At 47.3% G+C, this 20,915-nt stretch overlaps 1 protein-coding gene across 2 annotated transcripts in view; it reads left to right on the forward strand.

Annotated features, from left to right (window-relative positions):
* The first annotated feature begins 572 nt into the window (after nt 1-572).
* TRIM61 (tripartite motif containing 61) overlaps nt 573-20,915 on the forward strand; it is a 41,191-nt gene continuing 20,848 nt past the window's right edge. For both annotated transcript variants that reach the window (XM_040418642.1, XM_040418643.1), the window contains exons 1-3: nt 573-1,175; nt 7,738-7,824; nt 17,878-18,111. In XM_040418642.1, the coding sequence (XP_040274576.1) occupies nt 705-1,175; nt 7,738-7,824; nt 17,878-18,111 (792 nt within the window). In that variant the 5' untranslated portion in view covers nt 573-704. The remainder of the gene's footprint in view (nt 1,176-7,737; nt 7,825-17,877; nt 18,112-20,915) is intronic.

The raw sequence follows: 20,915 nt of genomic DNA on the forward strand, positions 1-20,915 counted from the left end.
CGGAAAGGAGCCCAGCACCGCCCCGCGTCCTCCGAATCTCCTCCTTGCTGGCTGACGTCACAGAGCTGGAGCGCCGAAATCTCGCGATGCGCGAGCTAGCGCATGCGTAGTTCGTTCCCTGTGCTGATGCCAGTACAGGGAATGAACATGATGCCGACACTGCGCATGCGCTAGCTCGCGCATCGCGAGATTTCGGCGCTCCAGCTCTGTGACGTCAGCCAGCAGGGAGGAGATTCGGAGGACGCGGGGCGGTGCTGGGCTCCTTTCCGCTTGACTCATTTCCGGATACAGGACTCATATCAGGTCATTTGCATATGGATCAAAACTGTTTTTTAACACAATGAAAGCGCAGAGAGCTGTGGGGACTGGGTATTGCAGATGTGCTAGTGGCCATCTAGCAGCCCATGTCCCCAGCTCTGTGCACAAAATCCTGGTGACAGGTTCGCTTTAAGTGGCTGCCTAACAAAAACCGTTAGGCCTATTAGACACAGAGCGCAGCCGCGCGCACACGTGACCCCGCCCCTCTGTGTGCAGACGGCTCCTTCGCCTATAAAGCCACGTGTTAGGGCAGGCGGTCACGTGGTGCGCGCGGCAGGAAGGAGTGCGTCTGGTTTGATTGTTTTTCCTCCGTGAGGCGCAGTTACTTTCCGTTGTGCAGTGCGGCTCCGCAGGTCTTCCTAGTTCCTACCGAGTTGTCTGAGGAGATGGAGGCCAGCCTGACGTGCGCCGTGTGCCTCGGAGTGTTCCGGGAGCCGGTGACGCTGCCTAGCTGCTCTCATAACTTTTGTAAGAGCTGTGTGCTGGAGTGCGCCTCCCCGCTCGTGTGGACTGCGGCTCAGCCCAGGGCCGACCTCCATACCACCGTCACCTGTCCGCTCTGCCGCAGGGTGAGCAACCTGGCCGGAGGTCTGGCAGCGCTGCCAGTCAACACCACGCTGGCCGAGGTCGTCAGGCTGATCCCTCAGAGCAAAGCCCGGGAGAGACCGGGGGCGTGCGGTGGGAACCAGGACTGCGGGGTGTCCGGGAAGGAGCCGTGTGTGGAGCACCCGGAGCTCAGGCTGGAGCTCTTCTGTAAGAACTGCGAGCTGGCGTGCTGCGGCAAGTGCGTATCCCTCCGCCACCAGGGCATCTTCCACAGCGTCAACCTGCTGGACATGGTCTTCCAGGAGGAGAAGGTCAGATCGCCGGCACACGGCTACTAAGCGCCGTTCTTGTAGTTCTCCCCTAATAAGTGGTGTGTTTAGAGTATATTCAGAAGGTGCGGTTCTGCAGCTGACAGTCTCCTCCAGTAGCGAGTATGTGTATTCCTGGATATCCTCTCTGGAGCATCATTTCCCTGTGCCTCTCCTCCATTGGTCCTCCTGGAAGTTTATGAATAAAGCAGATGATGAGGTGCAGTCCTGGTCATAATCTAGGTGCCTCCGCTGCCAATCTGGTCGCCTAGGTTGACATCTTCTCCGACATGTAGCTGGAGTAGATTTCTATTGTCATTCTACTAAGAAACCACCATAAATGGTGAATGTGCCAGGGCTGATGCCTCGGCTACTTCCCAGGTTCAAGGGTGGTGTAAAAACAGCGTGCGCCTAAATGAAGGCACATAAGTGTTAAAGTGGTTTTCCTCTGGATAGGTAATCAGTGTCTGATCAGTGGGCTCTGACACCAGAGACCTCCACCGATCAGCTGTTTGAGAAGGCACTAGGGATCGACCGATTATCGGTTTTACAATATAATCTGCCGATATTCAGGATTTTGACAGTTATCGGCATCTATTTTGCTGATATTCCGATAATGTATGGGGAACACAGAACGCGCTGCTCTCAGCAGCACAGGGGAGGAGGAAGCAGTGTCTCCCTCCCCCTGTGCTGCTGCTGCCGCCAATAGAGACAGATGGGAAGAGGAGGGGCTGTGGTCATTGCGCCACCAATGATGTTAACTTACTCATTCATTCAAATTGAACAGGAGGCTGGAGCTGGCTGCAGAATCACAGCCGGCTCCCGACCTCTATGAGCGGTAGCTGCGATCTGCGGTAGTTAACCCCTCAGGTGCCGCGGATCGCAGCTACCGCTCATAGAGGTCAGGAGCAGGCTGTGATTCTGCAGCCAGCTCCCACCTCCTGTATATGAATAAATGAGATTTATGTTCATTGGTGGCGCAGTGCGCCCCCCACCCAAGCCTCCCCAGTTTTAATCATTGGTGGCAGTGGCCACAGGGTCCCCTCCTCTTCCCATCGGAGCCCCAGCAGTGCAAGCCTGGGGCTCTGATCAGTTACCATGGCAGCCAGAACGCTACTGAAGCCCTGGCTGCCATGGTAAGCTCCCTGGTGCTGTGTGCACAAAGCACAGAGCAGCAGGGACAGTGAGATCCTATTCACCCTGATAGAGCTCTATCAGGGTGAATAGGACAAGGGTTCTAGTCCCTAAGGGGGCTAAAAGTTAGTAAAAAAAAAAACACCAAAATATTAAGTATAAATAAAAAAGATTTACAAAAAAAACTACACATTAACAATAAAAATATTCATTTTCAGCAGATTTGTGTAGGAATTTTTTTTATTTTAAAAAATGAAATTTCACAGAATATCAGTATAAATGATCGGCTATCGGCCTGAAAGTTCACAAATTATCGGTATCTGCCCTAAAAAATCAATATCGGTCGATCCCTAGAAGGCACTTGCGGTAGTGCCACGGCCTTCCCTAGGCCAAGTGACATCACCTTCATCAGTCACATGGCCATCGAAGTGAATCTCCGGGCTCTGATCGGTTACTAGGACAGCCTGGGGCCTGCTAAAGGTTCCCAGGCGTGTTGTGGTAATCTGCCTGCTAAGCTGTGCACGAGGCAGAGCTCTGCATGTAGAGTGGCAGAATCCCATTCACCATGATAGATCTGTTATGGTGAATGGGACAAGAGATCAAAAGATCCCAGGTTCTAATCTAGGTAAAAAGTAAAGTTCTTCTCTTCCCCCTTATCTAATTTTACATATAAAAATAAACCATAAATAAAGATCAGTGTGTGAAAATGTCTGAACTATTAAATATTAAAATTTTCCATTTTTGTAGTTACCTTGTCCCCTCATCTCTTCATCCCAAAAAAATGAAATAACAGTGATGACAAAGTTTAACATAAATACTAACAAACATTCATCACTGGAAAAAAAAAGTCCTCATATAGGTTTGTAGATCCTCCGACCATGCTAATTTGCATGTCAGCTTCAAGTCAAGGGGGCAGCGACCTCCTTGCTTCAAGTCAAGGTAATGACGCCCCTCTTGCCTTTGAGTGACAGCCCGCAATTCAGCTTCGCTTTCCCAAGTCTCGCGCATGTGGCGGTGCCCTCTTTTTTTTTTTTTTCCTGCGTGATCCCATGTCAGGGCGGGTTTACATGCAATTAGGAGGTGACAGGTTCCCTTTAATCATAGTGACTCACAGAATTAGGACATGTCATTTTTAGTGCACAGTGAGCATCGTAATATCAAAAACCGTGGCTGGTTTTTCTTAATTTTACCCCCAAGAATATTTTTTTCCAGTTTTCCCAATACAAGACGTAAATTAAATGGTGCCGTTAAAAATGCATCTTGCCCTGTAAAAAAATAAGCCCTCATTTGGCTTATGGGAGTGTAAAATTTAAGAAGTTATGGCTGTTGGAATGTGAGGGGGGAAAAAAATGCAAAAAACGAAAATAGTCCCAGTCCTTAAGATTAGAGCTTTATGGCGACACACAGGTTACAACGCACTGGAATGGTTTTTGTAATGGTAGTCAATGGTGTCACAAGTGACATGCTGCAACTATGTGACGGTCACTCAAAAACCCACAGAACCTGTCCTAATTACACAGGAGGACAAGTTACTTCACAACACTGAGCTAAAGAGCTGCCTCATCCTTCTCTCTGCTCTGCTTGTCAGGGATTATGATCCTGAATACAGCTAAGAACTTTTAGCTGAATCTCTGTAGGAATGGAGTTCAAGAGCAGATGTGGCTAATGAGCAGCAGTTGTCTGCAGTCTCCACTACCACAGCCCCACATTACCAGTCTGTCCTGTCCGTCTGCTCTGTACTTCATGTCTTCTTATGAACTTTATTACTACAGGGAATCAGCTGAAGATCATATTAAACTGTATTCAGGATCATAATTAGGGATGAGCGAATCGATTTCAGATAAAACATCTGACGTCATTTCGCATAAAACTTTGTTTCATTACTGTACGGAGCAGCGTTCTGTACAGTATTAGAATGTATTGGCTCCGATGAGCCAAAGTTATTACTTCGTGAAGTCTCATGAGACTTCGGGTAATAACTTCAGAAATTGATTTATACTGTAAACCATTTCCCGAACTCGGGTTTGGTTCCAAGGTACCACTTGGAACCGAAACTGAGATCGGGAATAGTTTTTTTACAGTAGAAATTAATTTCTGAAGTTATTACCTGAAGTCTCACGAGGCTTCACAAAGTAATAACTTCGGCTCATCGGAGCCAATACATTTTGATACTGTACAGAGCACTCGCTCCGTACAGTATTGAAACAAAGTTTTATGCGAAATGACGTCAGATGTTTTATCTGAAGTCTATTCGTTTATCTCTAATTATGATCCTGAATACAGTTTAATATGATCTTCAGCTGATTCCCTGTAGTAATAAAGTTCATTAGGAGACCTGAAGTACAGAGCGGACGGACAGGACAGACTGGTAATGTGGGGCTGTGGTAGTGGAGACTGCAGACAACTGCTGCTCATTAGCCACATATGCTCTTGAACTCCATTCCTACAGAGATTCAGCTAAAAGTTCTTATCAGCTGTATTCAGGATCATAATCCCTGACAAGCAGAGCAGAGAGAAGGATGAGGCAGCTCTTTAGCTCAGTGTTGTGAAGTAAGGCTTCGTTCACATCACCGTTCAGCCTTTCTGTTCTCCTGCTCCGTTTAGGAGCAGGAGAACGGAAAGGACGGATAAGGCACATAACTGACGCCAAACTGAGTCAAACGGAGCCCTTAGGACCCCATAGATTATAATGGGGTCCGTTATGTTTCTGCTCAGATGATTTTGAAACGGAGACAAAAGTTGTGCATGCAGGACTTTTGCCTCCGCTTCAAAATTATCTTCTGAGCAGAAACATAACGGACCCCATTATAGTCTAGGGGGCCTAAGGGCTCTGTTTGGCGTCAGTTATGTGCCTTATCCGTCCTTTCCGTTCTCCTGCTCCTAAACGGAGCAGGAGAACGGAAAGGCTGAATGGTGATTAGAACGAAGCCTTACTTGTCCTCCTGTGTGATTAGGACAGGTTTTGTGTGCGCTAAGAGTACAGCGGCCATTTTGATTTTCCTAATTGTTCCCCAGACAAAACGAGCCATTATAACTAATGTAAGGTATTTGGGAATATATTTATAATGAAGTAATATTTAAAGGGGTTATCCGAGTTAATAAAAAAAATAAAAAAAACACTTAAAATCCATCAGGATATACATATAATTTGGTTAAGCTTGATTTCATCAAGTTAAAACCCATATTTGCACCTTTTCATGGTCCTGTCATTGCTGTGTTTACATGCTGAAGTACATGCTGAGGGGGCGTATAACAACAAAGCCTGAGCTCTGCCTCATGAATATTTCTGGGCGTGAACAACCTGACCTTCCCCTCACCCTGCTCTGCACTTTGCATAAAAATAAATAAATACACACACAGGGCAGAAGATCTCCTTGTCACATTGCAGCTGTACAGTTATGTTATTTTACATACATTTCTTTCATGTTTGGTTTTGTTTCTAGTCTAAAAATTTTCTTTCTGTTATTACAGTATATCAAGGAGGACGTATTTGCACTAATTCCAAATTCCGTCACCATAGAAAATGAATGGGTCCGCACCTGTTCCGCAAAATTGCAGAACAAATGCGGACCCATTTGCGGATGTGTGAATGGAGCCTAAGGCTACTTTCACACTAGAGGCAGGATCGATCCAACAGGCTGTTCACCCTGTCGGATCCGGCCAGCCGCTATTTTGCCGTGCCGCTGGACTGCCGCTCTGTCCCCATTGACTATAAAGGGGACGGTGGTGGAGCTATGGATTTTCGACTTTTTATGGTACTTTCACACTAGCGTTAGTGTGATCCGGCAGGCAGTTCCATCGTCGGAGCTGCCCGCCGGATCCGCCAATCAGTGTGACAACTGACAGCATTTGTAGACGGATCCAGGTGCGGATCCGTCTAGAAATGCATTGCAATAACGGATCCGTCTATCCGCTTGTCATGCGGATGGACGGATCCCTCTGTCAGTCTTTTTCACATTTTTCATGTTCTGCGCATGCGCAGACCGGAAGGGCAGATCCGTCCTTCAGTTGTTTTGCAACGCCGGATCCGCACGGCAGCTCCGTCGTCGGAGCTGCGTGCCTGCTGGATGCGCCGATCAGTGTGACAAGTGACAGCATTTGTAGACTGATCCAGGTGCGGATCCGTCTAGAAATGAATTGCAATAACGGATCCGTCCAGCGGCACCGTCAAATAGCGGCAGGGCGGATCCGACAGGGTGAACAGCCTGTCGGATACGTCCTCCCGCTAGTGTGAAAATATCATTAGCATTATCTGTATCTAAGCAATATCTATATTATTCAAATATATATTCAATATGGATATTGCTTAGATAAATCCATATATTGGTGGCAGATAAGGATTTTATATAGCTGAATAATGATGATAATGATGGCCAATAATTTATTTATATTTCCCTGGGGGTGTTGAATGTGTACTAGTGGGGGGGGGGGGGGGGGGGGGGCTGTAATAACAATCCCCAGATGCAGAGGGGAACGTTTACAAACTGCCACCTCTAGCCCCAGTGAATGCAGGAGGGACAAACATACCCTGTGCTGCTGGAGATCACCTCGGCTCTGGTTTGTACTGCACATGAGCGATCGCATAGCAGAGCCGAGGCAGTGACAAGAGCTGGAGGGGGAAGGGCACCAGAGGCTCTGACGTCTCGTTTACACAGCCTGGACACTCCCTCAAGCAGGGAGACGGCTGTAAACGAAACATCAGCAGCAGAGCAGAGCCGGGCAGTGTGAGGAGAGCTGGAGGGGGGAGGGGGGAGGGCACCAGAGGCTCTGACGTTCCGTTTACACAGCCTGGACACTCCCTCAAGCAGGGAGAAGCTTGTAAACGAGACGTCAGGGTTACTGACGTCAGGTGTAACATGACCCTGAACTGAACTGGCCAAACAGTGATAGATAGGTGATGAAAGTGATTTTAAGAATCTTTCACTGGTCTACAATAAATGCAATTAGAATAGATTTATTTAAGTCGGATAACCCCTTTAAGTATTTACATTTTCTCAATTCCCGGAGAACCCCTTTAACTGTATTATGTTACTATTTGGCAAATACAACTTCTCACTTAACCAAGAGTAAAGGGGTTTTCCAACTACTTTGAACTGATGAGCTATCCTCTCAATAGGCCATCAGCATTAACGGGGTCTGACACCCAGGGTCCCACCGATCAGCTGTCTGAGAAGGCCTGGCACTCACAGCCCACTGGGGCAGAGCTCTGCCTAGGCCACGTGACCGATGGCTGTGACATCACTGTCCGTGCAGCTAGAAGGCCTTCTATGAACAGCTGATTGGCAGGGGGTCCCGGGGGTCAGCCCCCCACCAATCAGATGCTGATGACCTCTCCAGAGGATATATCATCAGTTAGAAATAGTAGGATAACCCCCTTAATACCAAAACATATCCTTCCCCAAATGTCTGGCTTATGTTTTTTTCTTTCTAGCTTATGTTTTTCAACAACTTAAAGACTCTGCGTGAATTACATGGGAAGCTCACCAAGGAAATATCCGAGGCAGAGAACAGCGCTGAGGTGAGTTGATGAATTCTGCCACTTATGGTGTCTTGTCCCAGAGGTATGCCAACTTGTGCGCTCAAAGATTTTGTTGCCTTACATTAGGAAAACCTTAGTATATTCAGGGGCAATTAGTAAATGTTTTATGCAGCTTTTGTGGTGTAAAAAAGTTGCATATTATAATGCACACCGTTTTTGCGCCATAATTTGTGACTTCACATTTCTCTCTTTCTTTGAAGTGTGCATAACCTCCCGCGGCTCATCAGATTTAGGCCCCCTGCACACGAACGTGTGCTTCCCGTTGCCGTATTGCGGACCGCATTTTTAGATCCGCAATACACGGGTGCCGTTCCGTGGGCATTCCGCATCACGGATGCTGACCCATTCACTTGAATGGGTCCGCAAATCCGGAGATGCGGAATGGTACGGAACAAAATCACTACGGAGTGCTTCCGTGGGGTTTCGTCCTGTACTTCCGTTCTGCAAAAAGATAGAACATGTCCTATCTTTTTGTGGAACGGCCGTGATCGCGGACCCATTCAAGTGAATGGGTCTGCGATCTGCCGCGGCTGCCCCATTGACTGTGTTCGTGCATTGCGGCCCGCATTTTGCTGGCCGCAGCGCGACTACAAGGTGCACACGTTCGTGTGCAGGGGGCCTTACTATCATTTTTGCCAGAAACTGGTGTAAATGAAAATTAAAATGTGCTCATAACTGGCTTAGATCTCAATTGGACAAAGCTTTGTGATGGGATAGGGCTTATCGATTAGATTGGGGGGTGTATCCTACCATTGGGACCCTCGCAGATCATAAGAACGGGGGCCCCATACCCCCAGCTGCCCCCTGAAAAAAAAATGAACAGAGCAGCTGATTGAGCATGTAAGTGGCTGCTCCATTGTTTTCTATGGGAGTTCTGGAGAAGCTGAGGACTTTACTCCGGAATTGATATAGAAATGAATGGAGTGGCCACACACATGCCTGATCGGCCACTCCATTCATTGCATGGGAGCTGTAGGGGGTACGGGGCCCAGCTCTCATGATCGGGATGGGGTCCCAACGGTAGGACTCTGCTGCCTATCACTTGACACAGTGGGTAGGGCAAAAATAGTCCATTCAAAACCCACAAACTGTGATGGATCTGTGGTGGTCTCGGTTATCTAGCATGTCGCTGTCCATACTACAGGACAACCCTATCAGACCCACCTTTTTGAATATTTGTTAGAAGTAAGGCTACTTTCACACTAGCGTTCGGAGCGGATCCGTCTGTTCCATCAGACGGATCCGCTCCGATAATGCAGACGTTTGCATCCGTTCAGAACGGATCCGTCTGCATTATTACTTAGAAAATTTTCTAAGTCTGAAAGTAGCCTGAGCGGATCCGTTCAGACTTTACATTGAAAGTCAATGGGGAACGGATCCGCTTGAAGATTGAGCCATATGGTGTCATCTTCAAGCGGATCCGTCCCCATTGACTTCCATTATAAGTCTGGACGGATCCGCTCGCCTCCGCACGGCCAGGCGGACACCCGAACGCTGCAAGCAGCGTTCAGGTGTCTGCTCACTGAGCGGAGGCTGAGCGCTGGCAGGCGGATGCATTCTCAGTGGATCCGCCTCCACTGAGAATGCATTGGGGCCAGACGGGTGCGTTCGGGGCCGCTCATGAGCCCCTTCAAACGGAGCGCACGAGCGGACACCCGAACGCTAGTGTGAAAGTAGCTTAAGCCTCATGAGTGCATGTTTGGGTACAAGGCAAAAGTGGATATTTCTACTTCTGGCTAACCCCCCACCCCCCCTTTTGCTGTTTCTGGAAAGGGCACCTTCCTAGCATTTAGTATTTTACTGTAGGAGCTGAATAACTTCATGTGCTGATTTGTTTCTGAGTTATATTTTCTATTTGTTTTGCTAAACCTTTATTGTGGACCTCTTTGTGGTAAGTTCAATTTTTTTTTTTTTGTTTGAGTCTCTAAATTGTGTAAAATTGTGCATCCAGTGATGTCTAGAAATTAATATTGTTTACCAGTTACCCAGTTTATTTGTTTTTTTTTCCCTCCAATATCTTGTCTTTCCTATGAAAATAGTATGTATTGCCCTGCCCGTATCATGGAGAAAAGGAGACAGAAAGCAAGTCTCGTCTCCTAGATTCCTGTATTTAGTCACATGTCGTTCATTGTGTCTAAAGAGTTTTATTGTAATGTTCACATAACCATACGGAGGCTTGTTTTTTGTTGCATAAGTTGTAAATTGTGCCTTTGTTCTACCGATGTTTGTTTTTACGGTGTTACTATAGGCCATCAATATCAAAGTTAAAAAATATATATATATCTTAGTCCAGAGGTCGCAATAACGCCTGTACAACATCATAGACGCCTGTTCAGGCCATTTTACTCCCTGGAAAAAGTCTTAAGGTGTACCGATACGCCTTAGACTTTTCTCTGCCATTCATCAGCGCAGCGATGCTGCTGCTGCCTGAAACAACCAGTAACAAGGCTCCTTACAGTGAGGAGCTTTGTTATTGGTCAGCTTGAGCGGGCTGCCGGAGCTTATGACACACCGCTCTGAAGTGAGGAAGGAGGCGCGCGATCCTCACCGACGGAGTAAGTGGCCTTGTTGTGAAATATAATAGGGGTCCCAGATCTGAGCACCTCGTTTTTATCTAAAATGATGAGTCTTAATCGCTCAGCCGAGCGCTGTCTCTCCTCCCTGCTGAGTGCAGTACTGAAGACGGCCTCAATAGAAGGTCTAGGGGACTGTCTTCACTACCACGCTCAGCAGTGAGGAAAAGTGACTGAGCGCTTCAGACTTCTGCTTATAGAAGTCAGCGAGGCTTCATGGACAAGGGCGAGTCACGGCTCTATACAACCTCCATAACGGACAGACCTGTCACCCGTAGACCTCTACCTATGTCACCTGCCAGCTTTTCTATGAATCCATCAAGGATGATTTATTGCAGCATGTTCCATCAGACGCTGAACTAGACATATTGTGTGCTATAAGGATTTCTTCTGTAATGTGGTGCTGCATGGCAACACATGGTGCTACAAGGACTGCATGTGGCCATTTATAGCCTCCAGGACATACAGTCCCTCTGCCAAGCGCATGAAGTCTTCGCTGTAAGACTGTATAATCCAATAACCACAGCGGTGGTGGCAATTTTGTGGCATTATCTGGTAGCATGAGATAGGGCAATGGGTCATGGAAGACGAACTCCCCTTTATAGCAGGATCAAGCGTAACACAAAATGACAGCCTCTAGATCAGGGATCAGCAACCTCCGGCACTCCAGCTGTTCTGAAACTACAACTCCCAGTATCCTCCTTTCACTTCTTTGAGTTACAAGAACAGCTGAGCTGGAGTGCCGAAGGTTGCTGCACCCTAGATCTACAGGCGAGCCTGGTGGTTATCACTGCGTGATGTCATCATTCAGATGCACAACAAGTGACTGGAGGTGCGAGCACCTGGCACCAGAGGTATGTGCCTAGGTCTTTCGCTTGTGCCCTTGGCACCAGCATGCACCACCATCCATTGTCTGTGTCCTGCTCTGCCAGGGCCTCAGGTCTCTTCAGAGTCTAACAGCCCTGGTGGCACGACATACCCACCTGAGAGCTCATCTACAAGCACGTAACTTTGGTGGGCAGCAATGGCCACGTGATGGATGGCAAACCCCAGTGACCAGCGGCACAGAAACAGCAGCAAAAATTTAAGGGATTGTCCCAAGATCAACACTTATTTACCTATCCATACTTGACCCAGAGAACACTAGAACATGGTAACCAAGGTAGGGCCCCCAGCGATCATGTACTTGAAGGGGACATGTCTGTTTTAGTAACGACTTGCATTTCCCATGCAATAACAATTCTGGGGAATCAATTCTTGTGACTCTGTATTGTACCATTCCTCTATTATTCCTACTAGAACTTATGAGCAAATTGCTAGTAGTCTGCAATAAAGGTCCAGCGGGGGGTACCAGTTGAGAGCACTGATTGAATATCAGGCTGTGCAGTGACACCCCCATCTGGACCTTTACTGCAAACTGCTAGTAAGTCATTCATAACTAATAACAGGAATAACAGAGGAATTGTGCAACATAAGGTCATAAGAATAGATGCTCCAGGATTGTTATTACATGGGGGGTGCAAGTAGTTTCTAAAACGGACAAATCCGGAGAGGTGAGGGGTCCTCTTTAACGACAGGTGATTATCGATCTTGGGACAAACCTTTTAAACCTCATAAAATCACTGCAACAGTGTCCTCAGTGGTGCCGACCCCCTCGGAGCAACAGTGTCCTCAGTGGTGCCGACCCCCTCGGAGCAACAGTGTCCTCAGTGGTGCCGACCCCCTCGGAGCAACAGTGTCCTCAGTGGTGCCGACCCCCTCGGAGCAACAGTGTCCTCAGTGGTGCCGACCCCCTCGGAGCAACAGTGTCCTCAGTGGTGCCGACCCCCTCGGAGCAACAGTGTCCTCAGTGGTGCCGACCCCCTCGGAGCAACAGTGTCCTCAGTGGTGCCGACCCCCTCGGAGCAACAGTGTCCTCAGTGGTGCCGACCCCCTCGGAGCAACAGTGTCCTCAGTGGTGCCGACCCCCTCGGAGCAACAGTGTCCTCAGTGGTGCCGACCCCCTCGGAGCAACAGTGTCCTCAGTGGTGCCGACCCCCTCGGAGCAACAGTGTCCTCAGTGGTGCCGACCCCCTCGGAGCAACAGTGTCCTCAGTGGTGCCGACCCCCTCGGAGCAACAGTGTCCTCAGTGGTGCCGACCCCCTCGGAGCAACAGTGTCCTCAGTGGTGCCGACCCCCTCGGAGCAACAGTGTCCTCAGTGGTGCCGACCCCCTCGGAGCAACAGTGTCCTCAGTGGTGCCGACCCCCTCGGAGCAACAGTGTCCTCAGTGGTGCCGACCCCCTCGGAGCAACAGTGTCCTCAGTGGTGCCGACCCCCTCGGAGCAACAGTGTCCTCAGTGGTGCCGACCCCCTCGGAGCAACAGTGTCCTCAGTGGTGCCGACCCCCTCGGAGCAACAGTGTCCTCAGTGGTGCCGACCCCCTCGGAGCAACAGTGTCCTCAGTTAAATTTAAAATTGTCTCAATTTGCTATTTATGCATGGAAGACAGTTCTAGAGTTCTAGTAATGGTTTCCCTGCATAAAAAGCAACCCCTTAATGTTATATAGGCCTTTGTATTAACTATTTGAATTACTGTAACTTTCGTACTCATCGGCTGAAAATACTCCTCAAAAATGGTAAGAGGAGTATTTTTACTCTTCCAGAAAAAATGTAGCGCGACCTCTGTCTTAGTCTTACAACTGTAGTGTATGGGGAAAATCGCTGTGTTCCTGTACCCCTTAACGCACAATAATAATTGCAGGTGCCAGTTGTATAATACAGCAGGCACCCGGCTGCAATGACCGAGATCGGCGATGATGCAGAAAGTGGTTACTTAACCCCTCAGATGCCGCATTCAATAGTGATAGCGGCATCTTTGGAGTTCGGCGAAGGGTGGCGGTTCCTTGTGCCTTCCGATCGAAGCTCCCGCAGTGAAATCGTATGCCTCCAATTGGCCACTATGACAGCCTGGAGCCTACTGACGGTTTCCTAGGCCTGTCATGGTAATCTGCCTGCAAAGCTGTGCACGAGGCACAGCTAAGTAGGCAGAGCGGCAGCATCCCATTAATCTTTATTATGGAGTAGGCCTGCACAATATATCGCCAAAGCAATCTCAATAAATCGCAATATCGCAATCGCCAATTGGCCAACCCAAAAATGCTGCAATTGTATTACCATATTTTTCGCGTTAGAAGACAAACTTTTTTCCCCCAAAAGTGGGGGGGAAATGGCAGTGCGTCTTATAAAGCGATGGTTGACTATTTTACGTGGCTGACACGGATGTATCGCCGGCTGCTATGTTGCACAGCGCGGCCGGCGATACATCAGTTACAGTGCGGGGAGGGAGGAGGGGCTGCAGGCAAGTCGTTATTTTAATGAACAAATGTTCTTCTATTTATTCTGTTTATCTGTTCTGTGCAGTGCTATTAAGAAAATGGCAAGTTTTGTATTTTGTACTTTTTGCAGTAATGCAAATATGTTATTTAATTTAGTAAAAGATGTTTTATTTTGAAAAACACTGTGCATTTCAGTTCTTGGGTTAAGCATAACTACATTTTAGCATTATCAGTAATTTCTGTGTGCTTTTGCCTTGAAAATCCAAGCAAATAGACCTCTAGCACAATTCCCTTAAAATATTGCATCGCATATCGTTATTGCAATTTTTAGGGCCCTAATCGCAATCGCACAAAATTCCCATATCGTGCAGCCCTATTATGGAGTATGGGGCAGTGGATCAAAAGTAACAAAAAAAAAGTTTACAACAAAAATTTTAAATAAAGCAAATATTAACAGTTTAAATTACTCCCCTTTACAATTTTACATATAAAAAATATACATAAGAAAAATAAACATAACTTGTATTGCCATGTCTGAAATATTATTCCTGCATGGTGAACTCTGTAACAGAAAAATCAATAAAAACATGTAATTTGCCATTTTGTCACCATATTTGAATAATGGTGATCAAAATGTTGTATGTGCCCCAGAAATGGGACTAACAAACCAGTGTGTCCTACAAACATTTCCTCATAGAGCTCTGTAGACAGAAATATAAACGTTATGGCTGTAAGAAAATGGCGATGCCAAGAAAATGTTAAAAAAATAAAAATTTAAGTAAAATGAAAAACCATTCAAATTTGTATTGCTGTATTCATATTGACCCGTAGAATAAGGATGCCATGTCATTTTTAGCGCACAGTAAACACTGGGGGTGGGGAATTATTTTTTATTTCCTGAACAAGACATGGTAAATTGAATAGTACCATGAAAAATGCATCTGGTCCTGCAAAAAATAAGCCCTCATATGGTTATTGGAACAAAGTGTAAAAAGTTATGGCTATTGGATTGTGGGGAGAGAAAATAAAAATGGGTTTTGCCATCTCAGACAATAGGGACATATCGCTAGGGTATGCCCCCATTGTCTCGTAGGTGTGGGTCTCACCTCTGGGACCCAAAACTACAATGAGAACGTAGCGGGGAAATGAACAGAGGGCGTACTGTGTATGCGCAGCCACCCTCCATTCATTTCTATGGGGCCGCCTAAAATAACAGTGCTGGCTCGGCTATGCGCTCCCGTTCACTTCTATGGGAGCAGCGCTTGGTGGTCTCGTTGTAGGTGCGGGTCCCAGAGGTGGGGCCTGCACCTATGAGACAATGGGGGCATATCTTAGCTTTATGCCCCCATTGTTTGTGATGAGAATACCCCATTAAAGGGTTTTCCAGGACTTCCTAGCCTTAGCATAGGCCAGTGCTTCTCAATTATTTTCTGTCATGCCCCCCCCCTAGGAAGAAGAAAACATTTTGCGCCCCCCCGCGACTGTAAATAGTATCATTTGTCTATAAAATTGTAATAAGTACACCTCTGCATAACACTGTATCCTTATTAACGTATAAGAGAATAAAAAAATAAGTTTCTAAAATACAAAGATTAAAAGCATAAAAATGAGCCACACTTACATCAGTTGTGGACCAATGGCAATAAGGCAATAGATGGATGAATGTCCCCTACAGGTCGCGTTGACGCGTTTCAAAGCATAATAAAAGCCTTTTCATCAGAACACTGACCTTTTTTGGCTGAATCGGCGGTGTCCCCTTTTATGTGTGTTCAACTCCTTTCTTTCAGGCGTTTTTCTGTACAGAGGACCGATTTCCGGGTCTAAAAGTCACACGGGCGGGTTTGGCCAATCAGGATAGAGCATCATCCAGGGTACTGCCTTCTAGTTCGTATACTTTTTCCTCCTCCATCCCCTGGTTACTATTTATTTTCCCCTTTTCAGTTTTATTATCAGATTTTGTGTTTGTCCTACCTCCTCTCCTTGACCCCTGCTCTTTATGTTCTTTCTGTGCTTCAACTCTTGTTTTCCCACCTGGTGATGCTGCGGATGTATCTTTGCGACTCTGCCTTGATGACATGCCGGCGTCCTGCTCTTTCTCCTCTGTGAGTGGCACTAGGAACCGGCGTATTGATTCCTGTAGGTCTCCACGGGTCCTCTGCATGTGTCACGTGCGTTGGCGGTCACGTGGTCCTCCGTGTCGGGCTGCTACTGGGGCTGCGCTGGGACAATCTCCAGTGATCGCGCCGCGCTGCTCCCTCTCTCCAGCCGTAGAGTTGCTAGGCAACCGACGCCGTGTGGGACGCCGCTTGCGAGTGAGTCGGATAATCCGATCTGGACATCCAATATGACAGTGTTTGCCGAGGTCAAACGAGCCCCCCTTTACGGAGCCGCGCGCCCCACTATTTGAGAAGCAATGGCATAGGCCATCACTATTGGATTGGTGGGGCTCCAACACCCACACAATCAGTTGGCTTGGACAGCCAGGGGTAGGCAGTGCTGTCCTTTGGTTAAAGTGAACTGGACCTGGGCTATAGTATGCTGACACTGGAGACTATGCATTGGACGGAGCGCCTGCTTCCTGCTCTGTCCACTGGGTAGTTTCAGGCAGTTGATCAGTTTTTAAGCAGGGTGTTGGACCCCCACTAATCAAATACTGATGACCTATCCCGAGGATAGACTATCAATATCTAAGTCCTGAAAAACGCCTTGAAGCCAGACAGGTAGGGCCAAAAGGAGCTTTCAGAAAGATGTATAGTCCTGCCATATCAACCGAACGGTTCTCGTGATCTCGAGGGGAAGGGTGAGGCTGGTCTTAAAGAATTGTCTGCTCTCGGTAAGTGACCTCTCAAATGCCTTGGTTGCAGTTCATCGGAGATTTCAACAGTCTGGGACCATCTTAAAGACCCCCTATACATGTACAGTGAATAACGGGATGAGGTTAATGGACATCTGTCAGCAGATTTGTACCTATGACACTGGCTGACCTGTTACATGTGCGCTTGGCAGCTGAGGGAATCTGTGTTTGTCTCCTCTTCATAGGTGCCCGCATTGCCGACAAAAAAGATGTTTTAATATATGCAAATGCGCCTCTAGGAGCATACTCCCAGAGGTTCTGCTCTGCAACTGCTGCGCTCCCTGAAGTTTGACAGGGTCAGGTGTGATGACCTTTTCACTGCCTTGTCCTGTCAGAGTCCTATCCAAGTGCAAAGGGCCTGGCAGTTACAGAGAGCCTTTTGAGCCTTTAGGAGCTCCGGGGCATTGCTGTTACTCCTAGAGCAGGGGTAGGCAACCTCCGGCACTCCAGTTGTTGTAAAACTACAACTCCCAGCCTGTATTATTGCTCTGCTCTTCTCAGAACTTGCATAGAAATGAATGGCGCATGCTGGTAGTGTAAGTTTCACAGCTGAAGGTTGCTGTCCTAGAGGCTTGCTTTCTCTGCGCCTGCCATATCCTCTCCACTTTGACAGGGCTAGGCAGTGTAAACATGATCACGCTTGGCACTGGCTCTTAAATTCGCGCATCAGGCACAGTACAGAAGAGAACTGCCGGCAAGCCTTTCTTGTACTGCGTCTGTTCCGGATACTGCAGCGTGAGACCTAAGACGTCAGGGTCAGGCGCGATATTTTCACTGCCTGACCCTGTCGCTCAAATTGCAGAGAACTGAGCCTCTTAGAGTAATGGTAACGCCCCCGTTGCTCTTAGAGGCTTACTTGCATATATTAAGACATCATTTTTCTCAGCAATGCAGGCACATATGATCATGGGACCAACACAGATGTCTTCAGCTGCCAAGCGCACATGTAACAGGTCAGCCAGTTTCATAGGTACAGATCTGCTGACAGATGCCCTTTAGGAGGATTTCTTAAAACTGAAAATAAATGGTTAATATTTGGCTTGCAGACAAATTGACTTTGTCCAATTTTTTGGAAATGAAGAGGCTAGTTGCAGCCATATTGATTGTCAGCCATTTATTACATTGTGACTTGACTAATTTGAAAGGACACCATGTAATACTAGGCTTGTCATTCCTCATAAAGGAGCATTGATGACCAGTTTTATTGTGCAGTTGGCCATTCAGTATTTGAGACAACGCTTTTAATGCAGTTTGATTTTACGCTTTATTTTGTATTTATTTTATTTAGTCAATTCTAAAAGCAAATGAAGATGCAGTCATGTCCGCATTTGATGAAGTGCAGAAAGCTTTGGATTTAAAAAAGCAGCAACTTCTGGACCTGGTTAAACAGCAGCAAAGCACCTCAATAAAGCGGTTTGAAGTACAGAAAGTAACAAAAACTCATAACAAAACTACAGTTGAAAGTCTCCTTAGTGCTTGTGAAACTGTTGTAGATGATTATGAACCAAGAAGTTTCCTTCAGGTAACCTGTATTTAATGTTTATCATACTGTTAATAGATTTTTTTTGTGGTTTGTTTGGCTTGCAGTATATACAGTAGTCCTTTAAAGAGCCTTTGTCAGCATGATTGCTATTAAACCAGGCATACTGCCTGGTAGGGTTGATTATGCTGATTAAAACGATTCCTTTCTTTTGTCTGCATGTTAAACAGCTGCAGAGATCTATGTTTTTGTTCATATACAAATGAGCACATTGGAGCACCATGGGGGGGTGGGGGCGCTGAATCCTTTGAGCTCTGCTTTGTAACGCCGCCTGTCCTCTGCACTTTCCTTCCTCCTCTTGATTGACAGGGCTAGACATCAGCATGCTGAGGACAGAGCTGTGTCCTGGCATGTAAATCTCATCTACTCTCCTTACTGTAGCCTTACTATAATGGTACTATGTATTAGCTTTCTAAGCACAGAAAAGGCAGTCTTCTCTATATGGTAAGCCTATATCCTGGTGGTAAGTGGTCTGCTTTGCATGTAGCACAGGAGTGTTTACAAAAGCAGTGCTCCATGGATTCAGCCCCAGCCCCTTGGTGCTCCAACTTGCTTGTTTGGATGTGAATAAAAATATCTCTGCAGTTGTTTAACATACGGACAGAATAAAGGTATGGTTTTAATCAGCATAATCAACCCTATCAGGCAGTATGCCTGGCTTATTGGCATTAATCGTGCTGACAGGAGGCTCTTCAAGTTCAGGGACAACAATTGTCAAATTAATCCATTGTAACTTCCATCCATAATTCTATGGAAAACTAGTGATTGGTTCCAAAGACCCAAATGTCTTCTCTAGATAAGAAAACTAATCAGATAACGAATACAGATAAATCAAGTCCTACATAGAACAGTCAGGACGCTGTAAATCGCTTTCTGTGAGGACAGAAGCTTCTTTTGGGTCTTGTATAGCACACAATATGCCTGAAAAAGTATTTTTCCATTTAATCCACCATGACGGCCCACGTTGAGATTGACCCTTGACCTCTGTAGGGGCAGGAACACATAGAGTTTAAGAACCCCCCACCCCTCCACCTCCTCAGTGCTTTCCTGCCCCTACAGGGGCCAACATGTGGAGAGTTCCTCCTTCATGGAGGATAAAGCAACCTTATTTTCTTTACAGGTTCTCCAGCTGGCCTCCCGCGGCAGGGGCTAAGGCTGGCCAGCTAGGAGCATCGAGGACCCTCGTCTTGGCTTATGCTGAGGCCTGCGGTCCTCCCCATACCTTCAGACTCCCTTCCCTCCTTGAGGAAGCAGTTGGAGGTGCCGGCTTCTCGGATCATCGCGCGCTGCGCTCGGCGTCCTTTCCTTCTGGAGGAGGGCCGAGTTCTAGCGTCCGGCAGGGGGAACAGGTGCGGCGCATGGAGCGTCTCTATGGGCGGGCCGGGCGACGCACGTACCTCTTAGTAGGCTGGTGCGGCGCAGGCCTATGCCATCACACAGGGCGCAGCTAGATGACGTCAGACGCCGGGAATTTTAAAAAAGAGAAGACCGCGGTTCCTTTCGGCCCCTCGCCTGCTACACCGCGATGTCTGAGACACCTGCTCCCCGCCAGGAAGGTCCTGATCCTTCTGCCACCAGTACCGTGAGTCCCCTTCTGGGGGGTATATATTTCAGTTCTTTAATCTGAATTACTAATGCTGGGATATCTGGTTGCTTCCTTCTGCAGGGCAGCAAGGAGTTAAAAACAAAAACAAAACCCTTAAAATGCTGTGCCTGTTCCAAGCGTCTCCCTGAAAATTATAAAAAGAGGCTATGCAAACCTTTTATTTCAGACGAGATTAAGTCCTCTTTAGCCACCTTGTCTACCCCCTCCAGCAATCCCATCCCTTCTAAGAAACGCAAACTGTCTGTTATTTCCTCTTCTGAGGGCGAAGAGGTTGAAGTTTCCTCCGCCTCATCCAGACTATTTCCTAATGAGGAACCCTTGTCGGACGGGGAAATTCTAGAAGATAAAAAATACTTTTGTCCACTATGGGCATTGAAGATACTCCTAGGCCCCGTACGGTGCAGGATGAGATGTTTGGGGGTCTCAGATCTAAGTCCTCTATTGTTTTCCCCATTAATGAAAATATAAAAGAAATGATATTGGAGGAGTGGTCAGATCCAGAAAAGAGGCTTGGCGTTCCCAAAGAATTCAGGAATAGGCTCTGCTTTGACCCGGCTGAAAGCAAGATATACAACCAGACGCCTAAGGTCGATCTACAGGTGGCCAAAGTAGTAAAAAAGACCGCCCTACCCTTTGAGGATTCCTCTCAGCTAGGCGATCCTATGGATAGAAAGGCAGATGGCCTCCTAAAAAAATCCTGGGAGTCAGCTATGTTTGGGGTAAAAACTAATATTGCTGCTACCTCCGTCGCCAGAGCAATGTATATATGGCTAGGAGAGTTGGACGAACATCTAAAAAATAAGACTCCAAGAGAAGAGATCAGGGACTCTCTCCCCCTTCTCCGCTCCGCCACAGCTTTTTTGGCCGATGCGTCTGCAGAGTCCATCCGGTTTTCCGCCAAGGATGCCGCTCTCTCTAATGCAGCCCGACGGGCTTTATGGATGAAGGCCTGGTCAGGAGACAAGGCATCCAAGGCCAAGCTTTGTTCTATCCCCTTTTAAGGGGAATTTGTCTTCGGCCCCACTCTGGATAAAATCCTAGAGAGAGCAGCAGACAAGAAGAAGGGTTTTCCAGAGGACAAAGAACCAAAAAAGAAGCTCTTTCGTCAGTACCAACCCCAGCAGAGATCCTACAGGGGGAAAGGGAAGTCTGGCCGATGGAGCTATCCCAAAGGAGGGAG

Source organism: Bufo bufo, chromosome 2 (genome assembly GCF_905171765.1).
Source record: "Bufo bufo chromosome 2, aBufBuf1.1, whole genome shotgun sequence".
Classification (NCBI taxonomy): Eukaryota; Metazoa; Chordata; class Amphibia; order Anura; family Bufonidae; genus Bufo; species Bufo bufo.